The sequence below is a fragment of the Galeopterus variegatus genome, unplaced genomic scaffold (assembly GCF_000696425.1).
Source record: "Galeopterus variegatus unplaced genomic scaffold, G_variegatus-3.0.2 Scaffold3761, whole genome shotgun sequence".
In the NCBI taxonomy this organism is placed as follows: Eukaryota; Metazoa; Chordata; class Mammalia; order Dermoptera; family Cynocephalidae; genus Galeopterus; species Galeopterus variegatus.
The window spans coordinates 174,533-197,432 of record NW_007729872.1 but is presented as its reverse complement, the minus strand read 5'-3'; the positions used below and the strand labels follow the sequence as shown (position 1 = coordinate 197,432).

The following is a 22,900-nucleotide window of genomic DNA, read 5'->3' as shown; positions in this document are numbered from 1 at the left end:
GCACCGGACCGGGACCGGCAACGGGATCGCAACCCTCGGTGTTGCCCCCGCGCCTCGCCCAGCCAGTGAGCGGGAACCGGTCCGTATGTGGGATCCGAACCCTCGGCGGGAGCGCCGCCGCGCTTCCCAAGCGGCGCACTAGCACAGTGCGCCACCGGGCCGGCCCAAAATTTTTTTTTTGCCTGGGGCCGCCTCTCTATCTAGCTCCAACCAATGAGGGTAGGAGCGGGACGAAGGCGGAGCACGTGGCCCACCGCCCGGGACTTCCCGCCCCCACCGCTCGCGGCTGCGAACGTCTTTTCTGATGGGGTCCGCAGTTCTTACTGTGGGGCCTGTGTTGGTGGCGCCTGACTTCTCTGCCTGGCCCAGTTCTGTCCCCGGAGAGCTGCAAGGTGGAAGGTCTCCACGTAGACTGTACTGGGCCCCCTCCCTCTCCTCTCGAAGGCCTAGACTGGCCTGGCACTCCCGCGGGACTGCGGGGGGCGGGAACGTGGCCCTGCGCTCCAGAGCCCGCCTCAGTGCCTCCCACGTTGCTGATGGCTACAGAGCCGCCGCCTACTAGGACCTCCAGGTGCTGAGGACCAGTGTTAGGCGGGGTCCCCCATGTTGCTTGTAACTGACCTGGGCTTAAACGGTGAGTTCCCCTCACTTCACAGGTAGGTAATCCTGACTTCGATCTTCACTTTACTACCTCCCAGCGTTTAGTCCCCTGCGATTTTAATAGTCAACCTCTGCACGTGTGCACCCAAGTCACCGCTGGAGGTGAGGATGATGAGGCTCCAGAGGATCTCGCCATTTGTACCCAATTCATACCCAACACTGTGTGCAGGCAGCTGCAGTGGAGTGCTGGTGTGAGTCTGGAAAGAACCAGGGCTGTGAGAGTAAGAGGCTTGGCTTCTAATCCCCCTCTGGGCATCTGTTCCCTCATCTCTATGTGGGGAAGATAATTATCTTCCAGGAGAGTTGTGGACAGGGTCATGTATATGAGACCAAACACATGCAGAGCACTCAAAGGCCAGCCGGTATGATTATGACAGTTTAACCTATTTCGGTCACCTGATTGTACTAGCAACCAACACTTTTCAATCTTGATCACAAGACCATCTTAGGCAACTGCTCCTATGTGCTTACACAGCACCTTGTGCTTGAGTTATACTTTTTATTTTTTCTTTTGCTGGCCCACACAGAGTTGAGTTAGAAAGTCTTTTCACAGCACTTTTCACTGCTTTGTAATCATGTGTTTACTTCGCTCCTTCCCCAATGGACATGACCTCCTCTAGGCAGTAGGCACTTGGTGTTTGCAGTAGCTGAATGCCTCACACTTCATGGGCAAACTGCTGCAGTTAGACTGTTTACTTTATAGCTCGGTCAGGCACATGGAGAAGCTTATGTACACAGGATGCTCCAGTGAGCCCAGAGTGCCAGACAGCCCTCTGAGCCATGGACAGACCTGTTCCTGGCCTCTGGCTGGTGGGCTCCCTCCCCATGAGTGTGCAGATTTCACGTCCTGGACTTTGTAAGCAGATGTTATTGCCAAAAGAGCCCATTTTTATAAGCAAAGAGCCATCAGCCTGATTACAAGGGCCCATCTCTTGTCCTCTCTTCATTCACTCCTCAGATACATGACTCTTGTCAAATCGTGGGTGGCCCTAACGCTGCCAATTTGGAAAAATATTCTAAACAGCCCGTGGTTTTTCTATTCCAGGCTGAGAAACTTAAGGGGAAAAAAGACGACAGGAAAAACACAGATACAAGCTCACAGAGCTTACACATTAGTATAACATGAAACACCAGCCAAATGCAACTGATACAAGGTACTCAGCCTGGCTCTGTGAGGCAGACGGGAAGAGAGCAAGGGCTCACGAATCAAAGAACTCTCAGGCTCAAATCAGTGCACCTTCCTAGCCCCAGTTTCCTTGTTTGAAAAGCAAGAATAATAAGACCTAATTCATTAAGCTGTTAGTGGAGTCGAAATACAGTAACTGATCTTGCATTTCTTCCCCTAATACAGAAAGGGCATATAGCAAAACAGAGGGAGAATGGGAATGATAATGCCACAAAGAATATGAGAAAACACACTTGTGACAGACAGCCCCACATGGACGCACCTGAAAAGCATGGTTTCTTATACTGTTGCCTCCTGCTCAAGAGGAACTGGGCAGCTTCGGCTTGGCCTCACCACAGTGAACTGTTTGTGCAAAAGGCAGGGAGGGGAGCTTCTCCCCACAGCGTGCAAGGCCTGCACGGTGCCTGGAGTCAAACTTCCGTAAAATCTGTCAGATCCAGGTCCTGTCAAACACTATTCTCTGTGCTTATACGAAGACCTGCAGAAGAACTCTTCAGAGCTGCTTTAACAGGGTTAAATCATTGAATATTTCTTTTGATGGGTAATATAGGCAAGAAGAGTTATAATAAAATGGAATCAGCTGGACTAAAGCCACAGGTAAATTACCTTCTCACACATTAAAATTATCATGAACAGTGTCAGTGAAATTGGATTTTCCCCCTTTGGGCTCCACTGGCTAGGGGTGACATTTCACTATTTAATTTGCACTTGGCCCAACCCACATTTCTTTCTGCTCACTTTGACGAGGGAGCCAGGGAGCAGATAAAGAGGAGGAAAGGTAATCATTGGTTTCGATGAAAGCGCAAGGCAAACCCAAACGAGGAAGGAATTTGAGATTATTTTCAATCACAAGGAGTACCTGCTCCCTGGTTATATGATTTCAGAGTAATAATACAACAGAAAAAATAACCTGAAGACTTGACAAGCTCCTATACCTTATTATTTTTCATAAGATACAAGGAGAGAGGAGGAGGAGCCTCTGAGATCTAACCATTTGGCTTTTCTCAAAAGCAGCTATAGGCAGGAGCACAGCTGGTTCCAATCACAGTGAACTGAAACAGCAATGGGGCCAGACTTGCAGAAAGAAAACTTATTTATCATAAATTTAAAAAGCAATGGCTTCTCTTTATAAAAGTAACACATTATGTGACATAAAACTGTAATGAAAAAGTAGTTTTTCATCTAACTATATAAAATATGAGAAGGTTGCAGTAAATAAGAATGAACATTTTTGATTTATTCAAAGTTTCAATCTAAAACCTCAATGAAATCTACCACCTTTATTACAAGGGGACTGATGGCTCCTGAACAGAAAGAAACAAAGGTCAAGAAAGATGGCACCGGACACTGGAGGGTAACCCAAACTGGCCAAGTATGCAGAAGTTTTGGTCCAATAGATCACTGACAGAATAAGAGCCACATTTTGTCAAGAAATGATGTTGGAACTGTTTAAAGAGTATAAACTTCCATCAGAAAACTAAAGATGGCAAACGAGATTTGGACTCTGATTACTTCAAGTCAATGATGTCTTCATCCGAGGAAGTGACAAGCTGAAAGGGACTGCTGCCAGACACCGACACCAACACCGACACCGGGCTGCCCTCTCTGTCTGCCACAGGGTCGTGGTCCTCGGGATTGGCTTCAGAAGTAGAAGGACTTTCCAAGGAGCTTGACGGGATCCTAGAGGAGAAAAGTCACTGCCATCATGGAACTGGGCCTATTCCATGTAGCAATTTCGGGCTCACCTGATCTCCTAAGCTTATCTCCCCAAACCCTGCCTGTTATGTGGGAGAGGTGGGTGAATGTAGGGATTCCACCCACCCGTCCCTCAACTCCCCCAACCCCGCCCCCCAGGCTCTGCGGTCAGAAAGCCCTAGCTCCTGGGATTGCTGTGAGGATTAAAGGCCAGGTGAGTGACATACAGAAGGTGTTCCGAGGCATTATTTACCTTTCAAAAGTGCAAATCCAGATAATGTCACTGCCTAAAACCCTCCTGTGGCTGCCCATGGCCTGAAGATAAGGCTGAAACTACTATCCACAGCCAAAGTTCCCAGACCTGGCCTGCTGACCTCTCTGGCTTCCCAGGCCACCCCCCACTTCCTCTACGTTCTCCAGCTATTGGGACTCTCTCTTGATAGTTGCATAGTTAATTTGACCAAAATTAGTCTCCACTTCTCAGGGAGCTCATGTATTCAGCAAATACTCATTGGCCTGGTAAAGCCCACCTGGCCCGTCCTCTGCCCACTCTCGACCTCACATACTTCCCAGCTCCATTCTCTGTGCTCCAGGCCACCCACTCTTCCTTCTGTCTCTTGATGGTGTCTGCTTCAGGGCCTCCTTCTCTTCCTCAGATGGGCTGTTCCCCTAGCTGCCCATCGTGCATTCCAAGCCCAGTCAATGCACTTCCTCAAAAAGCCTTCTGTTACCTGACTCTCAAAGCAGACCTACCTGCTACCCCATCACTTATCTACTTTGAATTTTTTTATAGCACTTATCATCATTTGAAATGACTTAAATGCTTATTTCTTTACAGGTTTATTGTCTATTTCTCCAGCTAGAATGTAAAGTCCCTGAGGACAGGACCTTGCCATTAAAGCACTCACAGGGTGGGGCTTCTGCCTACTGGACTTACGAGAGGTGGTTCAGCCATTCCTGATATTTGAGACCCCTCCTGCCCCAGGTGTGGATGTCATCTTTCATTTCTCTGCCTTACCTGCTACCCTGGAATGCAGCAATTGCCTGGGCCCTTGGTGGCCTTCTCTACTGGCCTGTGAACCACCTGAAGGCACAAATGGGGGCTTAGTCATCTCCACAGCCCAACACTCAGTTCAGTGCTGGGTGCTCCAAGAATGTGTGTTGAGTGAATGAATAAATGAAGCTTCAACCTGTGCTCGTTACCCTCCACACACAGGAGCATGCATGATGCAGCTTGAAGGACAAGCAAGAGATCTTATGGGACAAATCAGTGTGGTTCAGCAAATGTTCATCGACAAGTGACACTGAACTGCCATTCAGAAAGGCTGCACCTGTTTGCCTGCTGACCAGTATTGGAGAGGGCCGATTTCCCTGTGCTCTTATCAAGGATTTTAATTATTAAAAATCTCCCTTGATCTGATGATGAGGAAAAAAGTCTCTTACTATATTTAAATGAGCATTTGTTTGATTGCTAGTGAGGTTGCCCATTTGTTTAGGCCCCTCCTTGGCAGAATGTGTCCTCTGGGGATCCTCACAGAGAAGGTGGATTCTGGCCCTTTGTTGTGGCTGACCAAAGGGGCCGGCCCATGACATCCATCAGCAGAAAGGGCCTCCTGGGTAGTGCTGTGACTCACAGGGCCATCACCCTGAGCAGGCCACTACCCCTCTTTACCTGTCACTGCTAGTTGACCTCACTGCCCCTGGCTTGGGGCCTCCTTGGCTTTCTTCTAAGCGCTTCCAAGTTTTTGGTTTGGCCTTTGGTGCTCCTTCTGGTCTGGGTCCACCTTCATCTGAGAGGCCTGGATTGCATGGGAGAATCGTAGGTCAGAGGGTCATTACCACTGGGCTACCATAGAGACAGAAAATGCCCTTTTTTCCTTGACTGGGAATTGGTGCATTATTGGGCCAGCGTCAGAAAGAAAGATGATAGAATATATATTTTCAAATAATTGTTTTTCTTGTTGGTGGAAGGTTTTTCTGATTGTAAGGTATGGATGCATTGCAAAAAAAAAAAAAAAGACTCCAAAGAGTCTAATGAAGGAGATAAAGTCTCCTACAATCCTACCACTGGTAACCCTGTAATTCTCCAACTCAGAGGTTCAGTTTCTGAAAAGCACAGTAGTTTTGAAAACAGTGGTTGGCAGATTAAACTTTTAAATGGAAGAGTGGGTTAAAAATAACAAAAATAACACACATTTTAAATAAAATTTAAAAACATAGTGGAAGGCACCAACTGACTTTGTCAGTGTCAAAGCCTGCCCTGTCAGGTGGACCGAATCCCTTTCTCCAGTATTCAGGAAACATTACTGTGGGGCAGGGATGTGCTAAGGCCAACTGTCCTTGCCACCTGTCCAACACTGCCACTCAGATCCCAATCCAAATTTTCAAACCAGTTTGTACTGGTTTAACATGTCACTTCCATTTTTCCTTGTTTTGTTCCCATAAATACAAACAAAATGCTTTATAACAGTTTAGGCTTTTCACAATTATCATGATGCTTTAGGTTTCTCTGGTTTGTCTTCCCACCTGCATTTTAAGGGGAGAAGGGCATGACAAATGTCTTTCATCTGTACCAGCCCACAGACCCGCCCCATGTCCAGGGCTGAGAGAAATGATAGGTGGACTGAAACACGCATCTGCAAACACACAGTAAATTTCTACTTTCGGACCTACTAATATAAAACGTTACCTGAAAACTGCAGGATGTAAATCCTTCTAGACACTTTTCTAAGATATCATACATATACAGACACTTTTATTTTAAAAAGTAGTATCAGACTAGACATACTGTTTTATAGACTGCCTGTTTTGCCCCTCAACATGGTTTGGGCAGCTTTCCATTCCAATAAATATAGACCAACAACATCGTTGTACACAGTATGGTACTCCTTGGTGATGGGCTATACCTATAAATCTTTTCTTTAAGGGAGTTTCTTTTTTAACTCATTGTTTCTGAGGATTGTTAACATCCAAAGATAAAACCAGCTGGTCTGTTTACAAACAGTGGAAACAAAAGTTGAAAGCCATTACCTAGCAGCTCCCTGCGGGTCCTGCTTGCTATTTCTTTAATCTCCATGCGAGACAAAGACAAGGAGTGAGTGACAGGAATGGCAGCGATGCCAACACTGATGGAAGTGGGCGGGGTGATGACCTTGGAGACCAAGGGCGATTTCAGAGGTCGCTCGATGCTTCTGCCCACAAGGTTTCTAAGTGGAATCTTGTACAGATTTTTTGACTGAATTTCACCTGAAATCAATGATTTAGAAAAGAACATCAGAACTTTAAGAAAAGTTCATATTATTTACAAGAGAGTAATTTCTTGTTCCTCCACATGGTTAGCACAAAGGGAGACTTTATGTCACACGCCGATCTCCTAGGTCCTGTTAGGAGGGTTGGCTGGGAGCAATAAAGTGACGATGCCTGGGCCGAGCCCGTGGCACACTTGGGAGAGTGCGGCGCTGGGAGCGCAGCAACGCTCCCGCCGCGGGTTCGGATCCTATATGGGAATGGCCGGTGCGCTCACTGGCTGAGCGCGGTGTGGGTGACACCACACCAAGGGTTGCGATCCCCTTACCGGTCACGAAAAAGACAAAAAAAAAAAAAAAAAAAAAAGTGACGATGCCTGATGGCTTTGCATTTTCTAAGAGCATCATTTTCATGTGTAATTAGATAAACTGCACTCATTGCCGGTTATGCTTGCACAGGAAAAAAGATTAGAGAAGCAAAAGGCTGCCCTGCTTCGGGAGCCCTGTGCTTTATCTTAACAACCAGCAATAAAGACACCTGATGTGTAAGAAGTTACAGAAAGTGCTGTGTTCAGGCGATGGGGTAAACACAACCAAGCCTCTGGGTTCCAGGGCAAAGCCAGATGAGTGAAAGACCGGGTGTGCCGAGCAATGTTTAGGCTTCATGGCTATATATTTTTAGTTGTGAAAACCCACTGTTGCTAACATCCCTGAAGGAATAATAAATAACTGCTGTTGCAAGTTGGAAACTTTAGCCCTAAACTCTCCTCTCCCCATTGAAATGATTTTTTTCATAATAGGATTTTTCTGTTTTTGTTATTTTTCATAATAGGATTTTTCTGTTTTTGTTATCACAAGGTTTCTTAAAAATGCAACCAATGCATTCAGATTGCAAGGTTTTTTTTTTTTTTTAATGGCTTTAAGTAATAATTTCTTTAGGCAGTAATTACATGTAGATAATTGAAAATGAACTGGAGAAATCAGAAAGGATTAAACTTATCCATTAATAAGACAGTAAACACTGGACTTCACCTTCCCCCAGGGAAGAAGGAAATACTGGAGTCTCTCGGCCCGGGGGTGTCTGGGGAGAACTGTGGGCACTAGCCCCCTTGGAGCTGCTTCCAGGTGAGACCTCACCCACAGCTGCAGTGGCTGTGAAGTATATATCCGACTAGAAAGAAAGAGAAAACATTACTGAGCTGCCTGGCATTCTAGGCCCTGCATCCCCTGGCCTTCCTGCTGTCACTGCAAAGCCTCCAACTGGTCCCCAGGCTCGGCTGTGTGACAACCTCAGAGCATGCAGTGCAGTACTGGATGCCTGGGAGGGGGCTTCCAGAGGCAAGCCTGGCATGGCTACTTAGAAATTTCCTGAGGATTCAGTTCCCTGCCACTTTTCCTTATCTATTCGTTGATCCCAATAGAAAACTGCCAATGTCCCACACATCTTCTGCAAATGCAAACACAACACATACTTCCCTAATGGGGATCTCAAGTATCGGGAGTGTGAGAACTGGAAAGGATCTCAGGGATTCAGTCAAGCCCACTCTGCAGACGGGGAAATGGATCATTCTTTCACTGATTCAGCAAATACTCATGCACACCCGTAACATACTGGCTTTGCTGATAACAGCAGCGGTGTGTTTGCTGGATGTGACTCATGAGAGCCCATTTTCAGGAATTTTGCAAGTCAGTTGTTATATACATTATTAAAAATCAAATTAGGGCCGAGCCCGTGGCGCACTCGGGAGAGTGCGGCGCTGGGAGCGCGGCAGTGCTCCCGCTGTGGGTTCGGATCCTATATAGGGATGACCAGTGCGCTCACAGCGCTCACTGGCTGAGTGCGGTGCGGCCGGTCTCAAAAAGGACCAAAAAAAAAAAAAATCAATTTAAACAAACACATTAAAAACAAAGGTACTTGGGCCCGCCCCATGGCGCACTCAGGTGAGTGTGGTGCTGGGAGCGCAGCGACACTCCCGCCACGGGTTCGGATCCTACATAGGACTGGCCGGTGTGCTCACCGGCTGAGCGCGGTGCGGGCGACACCACACCAAGGGTTGTGATCCCCTTACCAGTCACGAAAAAGACAAAAAAAACCCCCAAAAAACCAAAGGTACTTAATGTCAAAACTCAACTATTCCTATTATTTGATTACATTTACCATTATCTATGCTCTCAGGCTACTGTATCACGGTATCTGTACAGTGGAAATCCTGTGCAATGACAGCTACTGCACATCTGTCCCCAGCTCCGCCTTCAGTGGTGTCACACTGGAAGCTTGAAATCAATCATGGTGGGACTATTTACACGATGGAAATTGGCAAACATTACTAATTAGAACTTGATTTCTTGTTTTGTTGACTGTCTAGACTTAAAGTGATGGAGAAAACATTAATAATGAAGATTAAACTTAGAGTGTGTTGAGTCTAGTGTTGAAGCTGAAAGAGCCTTCTGCTCAATGACTATAGTTTGTATGAGTGTTAGAAATAGTTTAATAGTAGATCACATAGATTTAATGACAGTAAACTTATTGGAAAAAGGATGAGAGGACTGACATATGCCAACTGTAAAAGCATAGTTGAATCACAACTGTAGGTTGGCTACAGATATAAGAGTTCAGAAATTAATAAAGGCATTTTATGAGAACCATTTGGCTAAATGGATTTTATGATAAAGAGCACTGTGTATTATTTGTAAATTATAAGCTATTTTATAGCAGTAAAATTTACAGTCAACTAATGTACGTATGTGTAATATAGACACACATATGCACACACACACCAGAGCTCTGGTGATCACACATGAACCAGCACACCTCTGGCGCTATGTGAGTGAACAGGACAGCGTTGCCCCTGCGCTCACAGAGCTGTCAGTGTGGTGGGGAAGGCAGACAAATGAGCAGCCACTGCCACCAAATGTGATGAATGTCAGGATGGAGAAAGTGCCACAGGGGATGCAGTGGGGGAACAGCATGGTCTGACAGGGCCAGGGAAGACTTAGAGGCTGACTCAGGGGAGGGGATATACCAAGACCTCCTGGATTATGTGCCTGCGATAGAAGACACCTTGGAAGTCATCTGCGTTCCTGCATCCCTTGGTTGTGTTCAAACTCTGGGTTGTTAGACAGAGATTAGTCAATTAGCCTTGTTTCACAGGACACGAGTTCAAACCGAGCACAGAAAACAGCAAAAGAAGAAAGGCTCTTACTGTGCTAGACTTGGACTGTCCTTCAGTGCAACAATGACATGAATGATTGACCCAGTCTCTGAGGAGGGCTTTCTCTTTTAGGCTGAGTCTCCCCAACTGCCACCAGCACTGGGCACTACCAACAAAACCGAGGAGTGTTTTGAAGCCCAAGGAGGCCACATACAGAAACCCAACCAATCAGTCTGTTTTTAGCTTTTTCATCTCACGCTGGCATTTTGACACACACATGGTGGTGTCATGGTCCCCTCAACTTGAAGAGGCAGCTTCTGTGCTCACGTAGGTCTTACCTGCTTGGGCTCCTGAAGCCCCTTAGACAGAAACAAAGCCCCAGCTCTACTCACCCGGGAGGACACGAGCTGCAGCTGTGGCACGACCGCCGTGTGGACCAGGTTCCCGTTCACCACCAGGCGGATCTCAATGGAGTCAGTGGTGAAGGCCAGGAGGTACGGGAAAGCACAGACTGCAAGGTAACAGGCGTGTCACCTCCCATCCTGCTGGCCTGGTGGCTGTAGATGGGCCATGACTGTCTCACAGTCATCCTCACATCTCCAGAAACTTCCATCTCTCCCATTCCTCTGGCTGCTTCTCTTCTTCCTCTGTGTGTGCATGTCCCCCAGTGCTAAGGTGGCCTCCACTTCTAAGGCAGCCTCCCTTAGTTGCCCACTCCTGTTTCCAGTAGGTGGGCACCATCTCCATTTTGCATTGCCATTCTCTCCAACTGAAACCCACTTCCTGATCTTCTGGTGACTCACCTGCCAAAGTCCTGTGGGACCTTCCCCCTTACTGTCCAGACTACAGCCTGGCACACTTCTCCTTAGGCGTGTGCCATTCTGCCTGGAAACCCTTGCCTTTATTCACTCCCCAAGGCCCACCCATGCGTCCCCAACACTTAGCCACTCCTTTTCTATGCTCCTCCTGCCACATGTGTCTGGGCAATGGCTGCATCCCCCGCACAGTGTCCCTAGGGTTCAATGGGTTTGTTGAGTTATTTGTTGAAGGTCAACTCTCTTTCTTGGAAGAGTTTTTATGACACACTGACTTGCAGGCCCTGCAGCTGCCCTGGTGGGCCTGTGACGGCACCTTTGTCTTTTTCCTGTCCACGTCACTCCCTCGCTGTCCATACTGGTCCCTTCGCTGTGCACTCTTCCCTGGTGAACTCCTCATTCTCTTGGCTTCCCTGGTGACTGTCTGCCACACCCACGCCTCTGGCCTTGATCTCTCAAATGACCTCCAGTATTGTGGCTCAAAACCTGGAAGTCATTTTCTGCTCTTCCCTCTTTTTTGCCAATATCTCATCTGTCATCAAAGCCTGACCAGTCCTACAGGATCTTGAATTGGTCCCTCTGTTCTCCTCTCAAAGCTCTGTAATGTGGACCTATTAACAACTAGTTTTACTGTGAGGAAAACAGTACCGACTGGAACATTCTTGGCTCTGACCTGACTCTCTAAAGGCAGTGCCCAGTTGTGGGTCTTGAACCACAAACACAAAGTGCCACCACTCATGTCCTGATGCTTCAGTGGCAGGTGAAGTGTTTGAGTTTCTGTGATTCTAAACTTTGGTGCTTCAAAACATGTAAGCAGGGTGTGGAAAGTGCTGAGCTTCTCTCTCAAGTTAGCTGAGGGCTTTGAGGCTGGAGACCCTGCTCTCTGACTTTAGAAAAAGGAAAGCGAGGCACAGAAATAAAATGAGGTGCGGAAAGATAACCAAGCACTGATAACTGATACGTAATTGCTCTCAAATGCATACATGCTCGGGCACTGAGAAGAACTAGGAGGAGCAGTAGAAGACAATAGTCCCAAACGGGGAACAAAAAGAAAAAAAAATTTAAAAAGAGAAAGAACGCTGATCATACTCACATAATTTATGGCAATTTAGCAGTAAGCTAGTGAGTTGCTTACACAGGATTGAACAGTTCAGACGTATCTATGAAGGGGCACAGGGTTACGATGAAGGATTTTCTTACCAATTGCGTAAGGAGCCTGGTTCCAGCAGAACTGGAAATCTGACGCAGAGGGTTGAACCAAAAAAGAGCCACCATTAAATGGGCAAACCTTTTTATAGATGCAACTGTCTGCAATGAAAACAATAGCGGCTCATTTTTGTTAGAGACAACACTTACATCACTGTGATTACAGAAATGAAAAACAGGTCACACGAACAGCATCCTATCTTCCAGTTCTTTTTATAAAGAGCCAGTACGAATATTGCCATGATGCTAGATACTAAGAGTCACGAGGCATTCTAAGCCAAAATAATATTACTACCATGAATACTAACAGCTGCCATTTTGGGAGAATTTACTGTGTGCCAGGCACTGAGCTTTAAAAACATTATCCCATTTAATTTGTTCAAGATTACGAAGTCGATGTTATTATTAACTCATTTTACAGATGAGAAAATTGAGGCTAGGAGAGGTGAAGCAGTCTGTCCAAAGTCTCACAACTACTACGAGGGGAGGCAGAAAGCACACAGGCTAGGCCATACTGCCCCTCACATTTGCGAAAGATCAAGAAGGGAGCCTGATGGCAGCCGTGGGTGGAAGCAGCCCTCCTGCAAGGTGGTCGCACTCTGAGCCTCGTTCAGCACAAGTGCGGTGGGAGCTGTACACTCCCCCACCATTTTACTATGAGAACTTGAAGCCGTATGCCTGTACCCCTTGGCGAACTTGAACCAGCACTAGATTAAGGCCAGGTTAATTCAGTTACCCTGCTCCTAGCTTACTCTGAGCTCTAAACAAGTCCATGTGGTTCAGATCTTCTTAGAGAAAGTTCATGCAGAAAGGAAGGCCCTTTTATTACAGAAGCCCATCATGTTTTAGCCTTACAATTCTATTTTAAAAATTATTTTATTTATAAATATCTATTGAGAGATATTTATATACCATAAAATTCAGCCATTCAAAGCATACAATTCAATGAATTTTAGTATATTTACAGAGTTGCACATCACCATAATCTAATTTCTAGAACATTTCCATCCCCCTAAAAAGAAACCTCCGGCCCATTAAGCAGACACTCTCCGCTCCTACCCCCAGCCCTAGATAACCACTAATCTACTTTCTATCTCTGTGGATTCATCTCTTGTGGACATTTCATATAAATGGCATCATACAGTATGTGGCCTTTTGTGTCTGGCTTCTTGCACTGAGCATGATGTGGTTGAGGTTTATCAAGTGTTAGCGCATCGTTCCTTTTTATGGCCGAATAATATTCCATTGTATGGAAAGACCACATTTTGTTGCTCTATCCACCTGTTGAGGGGCATTTAGGTTGTTTCCACTTTTTCCTGCTGTGAATAATGCTGCTGTGAATATTCCTGTGTAAGTCCGTGTGGACATATGTTTCATTTCTCTTGTGCAGAAACCTAGGAGTGGAATTGTTAGGTTAAATGTTAAGTCATACAATTTTATTTTATTCAGAATATTATTTACTATTAAATACTTATTTTGTATCTGTATCTAACATCTTTATGAGATTTATTATTATTTTTCTGTGTTTTGTTGTTGTAGAAAATTTGAGAAACAAAGAAAAACACAAAGAAGAAAATTAAAAAATCATCTGCACCTTACCTCCTAGAGAGAAGCACTTCTGTGATTTCTCCTTCAAGTATTTTTTTTTGTCTTTTTTCGTGACCGGCAACGGATCGCAACCCTCAGTGTCGCGCCTGTACTGGACCAGGACCAGCAATGGGATCGCAACCCTCAGTGTTGCGCCCGTACCGGACCGGGACCGGCAACGGGATCGCAACCCTCGGTGTTGCTCCCGCACCGCGCTCAGCCAGTGAGCGGCCGGTCTGTATGTGGGATCCGAACCCTCAGCGGGAGCGCCGCCGCGCTCCCAAGTGGCGCACTGTAGCAGTGCGCCACTGGGCCGGCCCGCCTTCAAGTATTTTTAAGAATGGATTAAAAAAATAATAAGGAAAATGTTCTTAAAAAAAAGAATTGCTCTTTAAAAAACAAATTTTCTTTTTTCACTATATTGTATATTTTCTTCTATGCGTTTTTCAAGAACAGGAATGTTTAAATTGCTGTATGGCATTTCAGTACTTGAATGTAACAAAATGTATTTACCAGTCTCCTGTTTCCATAGCTTCCCACTTTATAAATTATGCTGTAACAGACAATTAAGCATTCATCGTTCACAGTTTGCTGATTATTTCTTAAAAGAATTGCCCGTGATTAGACTGGCTGTGTCAACTTCAGATCACATCTTGCAAAGTTCTTCCACAGAAAGGCTGCACCAGACAGGCCGCCTCTGGCAGCACAGCGGGTGCCTCAAACCATGACCCTGCCAGTCTGAGAGACCAAATCGTTGTCCATAGTAATGTGCATATTAAAATTCTCAGTGACGCACGGTAAGTTTTTTTTTATGCTGTTAATTAATTGGGAGGCCACTAGACTGAGGCACCTTCAGTGCTCCAGGTTCTATGTAAGTAAACTGATACCCAACTCACCGTAAAAGGTCATATTCTAGGAACTAATCAGAAACCGCCAACTAACCTCTAGTAGAGACATTCCACAGGAGTGACCCGAATAAGGCTACTGCTGTACTCTGTCCAGATTATTTTCTCTGCTTGGCTTCGCATTCACCTGTAAGAGCCTTGCCTTTGTGCTCCTTTGGTTTGGAGCTCTGCCCGATTCATCAATCTCTGTCTGCTCAAATAATCTCTTTAAAATTTTAATGTGCCAACGTTTATCTTTTAACAATGCTTACTGGGCAACTGTATGAGGGGTCTTCAAAAAGATTAAGGAAAGGGCCAGCCTGTGGCTCACTCGGGAGAGTGTGGTGCTGATAATACCAAGGCCACGGGTTTGGATCCTATATAGGGATGGCCGGTTAGCTCACTGGGTGAGCCTGGTGCTGACGACACCAAGCCACAGATTAAGATCCCCTTACCGGTCATCTTTAAAAAAAAAAAAAAAGATTAAGGAAAGGGCCAGCCTGTGGCTCACTCGGGAGAGTGTGGTGCTGATAATACCAAGGCCACGGGTTTGGATCCTATATAGGGATGGCCGGTTAGCTCACTGGGTGAGCCTGGTGCTGACGACACCAAGCCACAGATTAAGATCCCCTTACCGGTCATCTTTAAAAAAAAAAAAAAAAAAGATTAAGGAAAGATTTGTATTATCTTTTAAATCTATTTCTCCATGAACTTTTTGAAGTACCGTGTATATCTTTTGTGAGTTTCTGCTCATATCCTCTGTCCATTTTTTAATCGGTGCTCGTACCTTTGTCTTACTGATATGTAAGATCTTTTTATATTAATGATATTAACAATTTTCAAAAGATCACAGATATTTTCCTCAGTTTGCGCTTTCTCTTTGAATTTTACGGTTCTTTTTGGCCTAAAGATTTTAAAATATTTATGTAATCAAACCTTTCAAACTTTTCATGGTTTCTTTTTTTGCATTTAAAAAATTCTTTTAAATTGAAATGTAATAATTGTACATATTTGTGGAGTACAATGTGATGTTTTGATACATGTATACATTGTGTAATACATCAGGGATGGCTTCTGCTTTAATGTCACCCTTAGAAAGGCCCTCTCCATGGATAAGTTTTGGCACACAGTTGTTCATATTTTCTTTTACCAATTCCAGGCTTTTACTTTTTATTTTACACTTTTAGTTAATTTAGGACTAAAAGCAGAGGCATACACTTATTTTTTCCGAAAGTTTATCCAATTGTCCCAGCCTTATTTTTTTAATATTTACCATTTCTCTACAGACTTCAAGTGCTGCTTTCATCATATACTTTTTATATGTACTTGAGTCTGATTATGGACTTTATTCTGCTGTATTGAGCAGTTTGTTGATTCTTACACCAGTATCATAATGTTTTATTATTGTAGACTTGCAATAAATTATAATGTTAAGGAAATATCATCCTTCATAACAAATCTTTTAAAAAATTTTGTGGCAGATCATTAATTCAATCATTCAGCAAATATTTATTGAGTGTCTACTACGTGCCAGGCATAATGAGAAATAAATTGGGATTCTGACTGGAATAACATTAAATTTACTTATTTCATCTGGGGAGAAATACACATCTTTGCAAGATTAAGTCTTCCCATTCAGGAACATGGCATATTTCTTCATCTGTTCAAACTTTTTTCTCTTAGATTCTACAGTAATGTTGGATTGTCCTTGCCCCCAAATCCATTCTGCTATTTCTTGGGATAATTTTAGGAATTTATTTTCAGTTAGAAAATTGTTCTTTTTACCTAGATTTTAAACAGCTACTAAGTGACTAATGGGTAGCATGTAAGAAAAATTCAGGTGTAGTATGCACTATATATATATATATATATATATATATATATATACATAGATTGTATACACATACATATCTACTTCTGAACACAAAAGATATTAAAATTTTTAAATGAAGTAAACAATATTTAAATTTTAATGTATTTATGAACAGTACAGAAAACTTTATTTTTGCTACATAAAAGCACATGCACACACAAAAATACTTCGCTAATTTTTTTTTTTTTTTTTGCAAAAGTAAAGAGATACACAATTTTAAATGTACCATTAAAAAAGAAAAAGAAGAAAGCTGCCTACTATAGTTGTAAAATGCCATCAATTGTAAGATGCAACCCAAACTCAGAGATGCTAAAATGTGGAAGAAGTGTCTCTTAGACTAGATGAAATACGGTATTAGCAGAAAACTGTACCTAGTATCTGTTACACTTTTGTAATGTCCTATCATAATTATATTCCTTCTATCATTCTTAAGGAATGGTATGTTGGCTGAAAAAAACAGCATACACAACTTTATACACAAACACGTCTACAATTATACATGCACATAAACACCATGATCACAACTTTGTGAAAATATAAAAATAAGACTGGAAGGAAATGCATTAAATGTTAATATGGCTTTGTGGGGTGGAATGAGGTATAATTGACATACAGTAAACTGCACATATTTAAAGTGTACACTTTGATAAGTTTTGACATGTGTATGCACCATGAAGCCATTACTACTACCAAGATAAAGGATGAACACAGCTGTTACCCCAAGTTTCCTTGTGCTCCTCTGCAACTGTTCCTCTGTCCAAGTCAACCAGATTCGATTGCATTTTCTAGAATTTTATATAAATGAAATCATATATTATACATTCTTTTTGTCTTCTTTCACTCAGCATACTTATTTTGAATTCATCCATGTTGTTATGTGTATCAACAGTTCATTGCTTTTTAATGTATAGATGTGACTAGTTATCCATTTTCCTGTTAATGGATGTATTAGTTATCCATTGCTGTGTGACAAATTATCCTAAAATTTAGCAGCATAAAACAACAAACATTATCTCAGTTGCTGTGGGTCAGGAATTCACAATTGGCTTAGTTGGGTGGTTCTGCTTTGAGGTTTTTCACGAGGTTGCAGCCGAGATGTCACTGGGGGCCACAGTCATCTGAGGGCTTGACTGGGCCCACGCCCGAGTCTGCTTCCAAGATGGCGCACTCATGTGGCTCTTGGTGGACTTGGTTCTTCACCACATGGACCTCTCCACTGGGCTGCCTTAGGACACAGCAGCTGGCTTCCCCCAGAGTGAGTGACACAAGAGAGAGTGACGAGGGAGCTGCAATGCCCTTTCTGACCTAGTCTCAGAAGTCACACACTTCCACTTCTGCCATATTCTGCCTGATAGCCCTGAATCACGAAGTCCAGCCCACATTCAAGGGGTGAGGAGTGAAGCTCCACCTCTTGAAGGGAGGAGTATCAAAGAACTTGTGGACATACTTAAAAGCCACAGGGACATCTGGGCTGTTTTTAGCTTTGGCTAACACAAGTAATGCTGCTAAGCACGTTTGTGCACAGATGTTTGGGGGACACATGCTTTCGTTTCTTTTGCATACATTCCTAGGACTGGAGTGGCTGGGCCATGTGGTAAGTGTACGTTTAACCTTTTGAGGAACTGCCAAACTGTTTTCCACAGTGATTGTAGCACTTTGCATCCCCACCTGCAGTGTATGAGAGGGCAGTCCCTCCACATCCTTACCAACACAGCTACAGTCAACTGTTTTCTTTTTAGCCATTTAATAGGTGTGTGGTGGTTTCTCATTGTGGTTTTAATGTGCATTGCCCTAATGGACAGTGGTGCTGAACATCTTTTCATGTGCTTATTTAGTCATCTATATATCTTCTCTGGTGAAATGTCTGATCAAGTGTTTTGCCCTCATTTTAATTGGGTTTTTATTTTCTTAAGTTTTGAGAGTTCTTTATATTTATATTTTCTGGATACGAGTCCTTTACCAGGTATGTGACTTGCAAATATTTTCTCTATGTCTTGTCTTTTCATTCTCTTAATAGTGTCTTTCAAAGAACAGAAGTTCTTAGTTTTTTTTTTTTAAAAGATGACCGGTAAGGGGATCTTAACCCTTGGCTTGGTGTTGTCAGCACCACGCTCAGCCAGTTAGCGAACTGGCCATCCCTATATGGGATCCGAACCCGTGGCCTTGGTGTTATCAGCACCGCACTCTCCCGAGTGAGCCACAGGCTGGCCCAGAAGTTCTTAGTTTTGATGAAGTTCAATTTATTAATGTATTTTATGGATTGTGGTTTTGGTGCTGTATCTAAGAAGTTTTTGCCAATTCAAACTCATAAATATCTTCTGCTAAGCTTTCTTGAATAAGTTTTATAGTTTTAGTTTTTATGATCCATTTTTAAAGAATTCTTAAATCAGATATGAGGTATGGACCAAAGCTTTTATTTTTTTTGCATATGAATCCAATTATTCCAGCACCATTTGTTGAAAAGATTATTTCTCCATTGAATTGCGTTTGCATCCTTGTGAAAAATCAATTAGCCAAATATGTGTAGGTCTATTTCTGGATTCTATATTCTGTTGTATAATTTTTCTATTTTTATGTAATTATATAATGTGATAATACAGTATATAATTATGTTACTCTACCGGCCAGACACCAAAAAAAATTTGTTACTTTGATTAAAAAAATTAAATATCTTTTTATTATGATATTGAAAATTATGACATTGAAAATCTTGACACCTTATGACACTTTTTCTGTAAGAGCATTTTATATTCTACATAAAATTTACCTGGAGCTGATAGGGCACAATCGGCAGGTAAATAGATGGTGATTATATTCCTCACCCTTTGGCCTCCTCAGAATGACACTGGTTAGCTGTTCCCATGTTACCCAGCACTGTGACACAGCCTGTGCCAGCTCCTTCAGGGGCTTCCTACATTAACAAAGCCCATCTTACCCTGTCACCATGAGTCTCTCGAAATCACAGAGTTGTCTTATTTTTCATTCAGGAACCAGTGACCAAGTATCGACCTGTGCCAGGCACGCTGTGCTCAGGTGAATCAGGGCCCTGCTCCTGGACTGGTTGTGGACGGGAGGGAAACAGGGCACGGTGGGCATGCGGGTTGAGTGCTCCCGGCAGGAGCAGGGCGGGCACATACTCCAGGTGAGTGGATCGGGGCGCTCACAGAGGAAAACATCGCTGAGTTGAGTGCAGAAGGACGGTAGGAGTAATCCAGGCAAAGACAGGTTTCTAGGCAAAAGAAACAGACTGCCGACCTCTAGATAATGAGAAGAGACAACGTGGAACTGGAGTATAGTGTGTGCAGGAGTGACAGGGACAAGGCCAGGCAGGGAGGCAGGGGCGGGCTGCCTGGGGGAGGGGGGTCATAGTGGGGTGGTGATGGAGGGAGGGTGTAGTGGATTGAATTATGTCCCCCCAAAACTCAGTGAAGCTTGAACTGTGTCCCCCAAGTTTTATGTATTAGAAACTTAGCCCCCACTGTGACTGTGAAGAGGGTGGGAAATCCTACTATGGTAATTGAAAGGTGGAACCTTGAAGAGGTGATTGGATTGTAGGACCGTGCGGTAGTGAATAGATTAGAAATGGTGGTCAGGGGTGTGGTTCTGAGGGCTTTAAAAGAGGAGAGTCTGTCTTTCTCTCTCTCTCTCTGCTTCCACCATCTTGCAATGTGAGACCCCTGGGTCACTGTTGCCACCACCAGATGGACTTTGGACTTCCCAGCTTCAGAAACTGTAAGCAATGTTTTATTTTCTTTAATCACCCAGTTTCAGGTATTTTGTTATAAGCAACAGAATGGACTGATACAGAGGGAGATGGTTGGACTGAGGTCTTAGGAAAATAACTCCAGCAGTGTGGAGAGCGGACAGTGGGATGCTGTAAGATGGAGCCGAAGAGTTCAGTTAAGTGACATACTTCATATAGCTCCTAGCTGTGAGCGACTGGTCCAAATAAAGACCGCATGAAGGTAATGCAGATGGAGCGTTTGTAATGAATCTGAGCTATGCGGGACAACGCTTGGAGACTGGGGCATGAAGGCGGGGTGAGGCCCAGGGTGCCGACAGGGTTTCTGGCTTGGGTGCCAGGTGGTGGATGGGGGTGCCGTGCCACCTCTGAGGATGAAAGATCTTGAGCTCCGTGGGGACAGGTTGAGAGCTCAGGAGTAAGCTGCGGACTGGAGAGAGACTGGTGAGTCAGCAGTGCCCAGGTGACCCGGTCATCAGGGGGAACAGGGCAGATGAGATGACAAGGGCAAGGACACAGGCTGCTGCAATATGACTCTGAAGGAGGAAGGGACTGCGAAAGGCACTGAGAAGAAACAGCCAGGGACGTAGGAAGAAAACGAGAGGATGGGACAGAGACAGGAGATGGGAGGTTTGAAATGGAGAGAGTGGGCAGCACAGTCCTTCCTTAGCTTTGCCTCTGATGCGGCTCCATGATAGCACCAGTACAGGTTTGGCTCAGTTCCACATAATTTATGGCCACCAGCACTGTGCCAGCCCCATGCCGGGGTCTGGTGACAGAGAGGTGAGCCATGGGTTTGGCCTTCTGAGTGCTCGTGGTTTAGTGACGGGGACTGACTCCTTCCTTTCATACAGACTGTTTCCTTGCTCCCTTCTCTCCGAGCAGCAAACTTCCGAAGACATCCTGTCATATGGAATGCTGTGCAGAGCACTGTGTTCTTTGTTTATTAAAAGTTTTATTTATTTTTCAGGCCACAAGGGTGAGGACCGTCTCTATTTTCAGAAGGGCCCTGGAGCAGGGAGGCTACCTTCTGGCTTGTTCTTTTTGCAAATTCCTAGTGTTACCCGCTTCCATGAGAGGGGAGAGGGTGGGAGCCGGACCACTGAGGGAGGCCTGCGCCATGGGCCGGACGGTGGCAGCGACAGCCCATCCCAGGCTCCAGGAACAAGCACCTCTCCGACCCTGTCAGATCTTTCTGGAATGTCCTGCCCCATCGGGGCTTAGGGACTCCTCTGATGTGACCCCTGTGCATGTAACATGTTTTCTTACTATAATTGTTTACCTAGCAGAGTAAGTTAACTAGTACTAAGAAAGAAAAAACAAGTCAGAGGAGAAGAAAGTGTCCTCATTCTCAGCTAAAGGCTTTGCTTCCTCAGGGAACAGATGCCCAGGCGGACACCTGGACCCCTGTGGTCCGCCTGCTGGCCTGTCACTCGTGCGCTGAGGGGCTGTAATCCCTCCTCCTTCCACTGTCCCACCCGCTTCCGCCCCCGAGGGACCCGCGCCAGGGGCTGTCCTCCAGTAGAGACTGGAGCTGCCCTGACAGCCTCACAAACACGCCGCTCACTCCACCCACGAGAACAACACCTCTGACGCCCCTCTGGCGGCTGCAGGGTTCTCTGCTCGTCTGCACTCTGGTCTCTGTGTCCTCTCCTCCCGCTCGTGACCTCTGCAGTCAGCCTTTTACCCGCTCGGCTTCCCAGTGACGCCTGCTCCTGTCGGGGTTGCCTGATGACCCCCACCTCACGCAGTCTGAGGACAGATCTCAGACCTGTCTCACCTGGTCTAGCTGAGACACGTGGCATAGCTCCTCCTCCAACGCTCTCTCAGGCCCCCACACTCTCCTGAGTGATTGTGCCTTGATTCTCGAAGCTTCCTCATCTCAGTCGATGGTGTTCTCCATTCTTCCAGTAGCTCATGCCAAAATCTGCAGTCTTCCTTTTTTCCTCTTCCTCTCACATCCCACATGTGATCATCAGCAAATTATCTTGGTTCTTTTTTTTTTTTTTAATTAAATTTAACACCATTCAATAAAAAAGAAGTAGTGTAAATAGCAAAGTTGAACAAAAACACAGCGTTGCTGGGGAAGCCTGGTGCTCACTGCTGAGAAGCTGAAGCCACAGGAGGTGTGGCTTTGGGGAATGAGATTGGATCCTGGTTCTTTTTTCTGGTGGCTGGCTGGTACAGCGATCGGACCCTGGACCTTGATGTCATCAGCACCACACTAACCAATGAGTTAATCGGCCGGATCTTGGTTCTTAGATTTGAAATACGTCTCGGATCCTTCCACTTCTCAGCACCTCCACTGCTGTGGTTCTGGTCTGGGCCACCGTCATCCCTCTTCAGATGAGTATAGTAGCCTCCTGACTGGTCCCCCTGCCCTCACCCCTTCAGTTCCTTCTCCACACAGCAGCCAGAGGGATCCTTTTAAACCTCAGTGAGATCATGTCGCCTCTTTGCTCAAATCCCCCATCTGCACCCCACAAAGCCTCACCAAGGGCCTTTCCCCTCCCGAGCCTGCCTGAATCTGTCCTCTCTGCCGATCTCATTCTCATCCACTGTACCTGCCCCCACCTGGGTGCCCACGCTGGTCATGTTGGGGTCATTGTGACCATGCCAGATGGTCCCGCCTCAAGGTCCTCACATGGCTCTTGTCTCTACCTGGAGTAACTCATGCTGTAGGTGTCCTCACTTCAAACTCCCCGACCCCCTTCAGGTCTTTTCTCAGCTCCACCTTCCCAGGACACCTTCCCTTTTCATCTTGTCTAAATGGCCCCACACTCCCCACTCTCGACAACTACATAGTTTTTAAATTAATCTTTTTTTTTTTTTTTTTTTTTTTTTTTTTTTCCGTG

The 22,900-nt window shown here is 45.0% G+C and overlaps 1 protein-coding gene and 1 long non-coding RNA gene across 2 annotated transcripts in view; one reads left to right on the top strand and one right to left on the bottom strand.

Moving 5' to 3' along the window:
* The first annotated feature begins 271 nt into the window (after positions 1-271).
* LOC103601498 lies at positions 272-4,961 on the top strand. The gene is made up of 2 exons (XR_551457.1): positions 272-634; positions 4,380-4,961. It is a non-coding gene; the product is annotated as an uncharacterized LOC103601498 (long non-coding RNA).
* The window catches only part of GARNL3 (GTPase activating Rap/RanGAP domain-like 3), a 142,534-nt gene continuing 122,686 nt past the window's right edge, over positions 3,053-22,900 (bottom strand). The window contains exons 24-29 of the mRNA XM_008585920.1: positions 11,954-12,061; positions 10,331-10,449; positions 7,819-7,957; positions 6,572-6,787; positions 5,214-5,340; positions 3,053-3,526 (exon numbers count right to left, since the gene is read on the bottom strand). Of these exons, the coding sequence (XP_008584142.1) occupies positions 3,355-3,526; positions 5,214-5,340; positions 6,572-6,787; positions 7,819-7,957; positions 10,331-10,449; positions 11,954-12,061 (881 nt within the window). The 3' untranslated portion in view covers positions 3,053-3,354. The remainder of the gene's footprint in view (positions 3,527-5,213; positions 5,341-6,571; positions 6,788-7,818; positions 7,958-10,330; positions 10,450-11,953; positions 12,062-22,900) is intronic.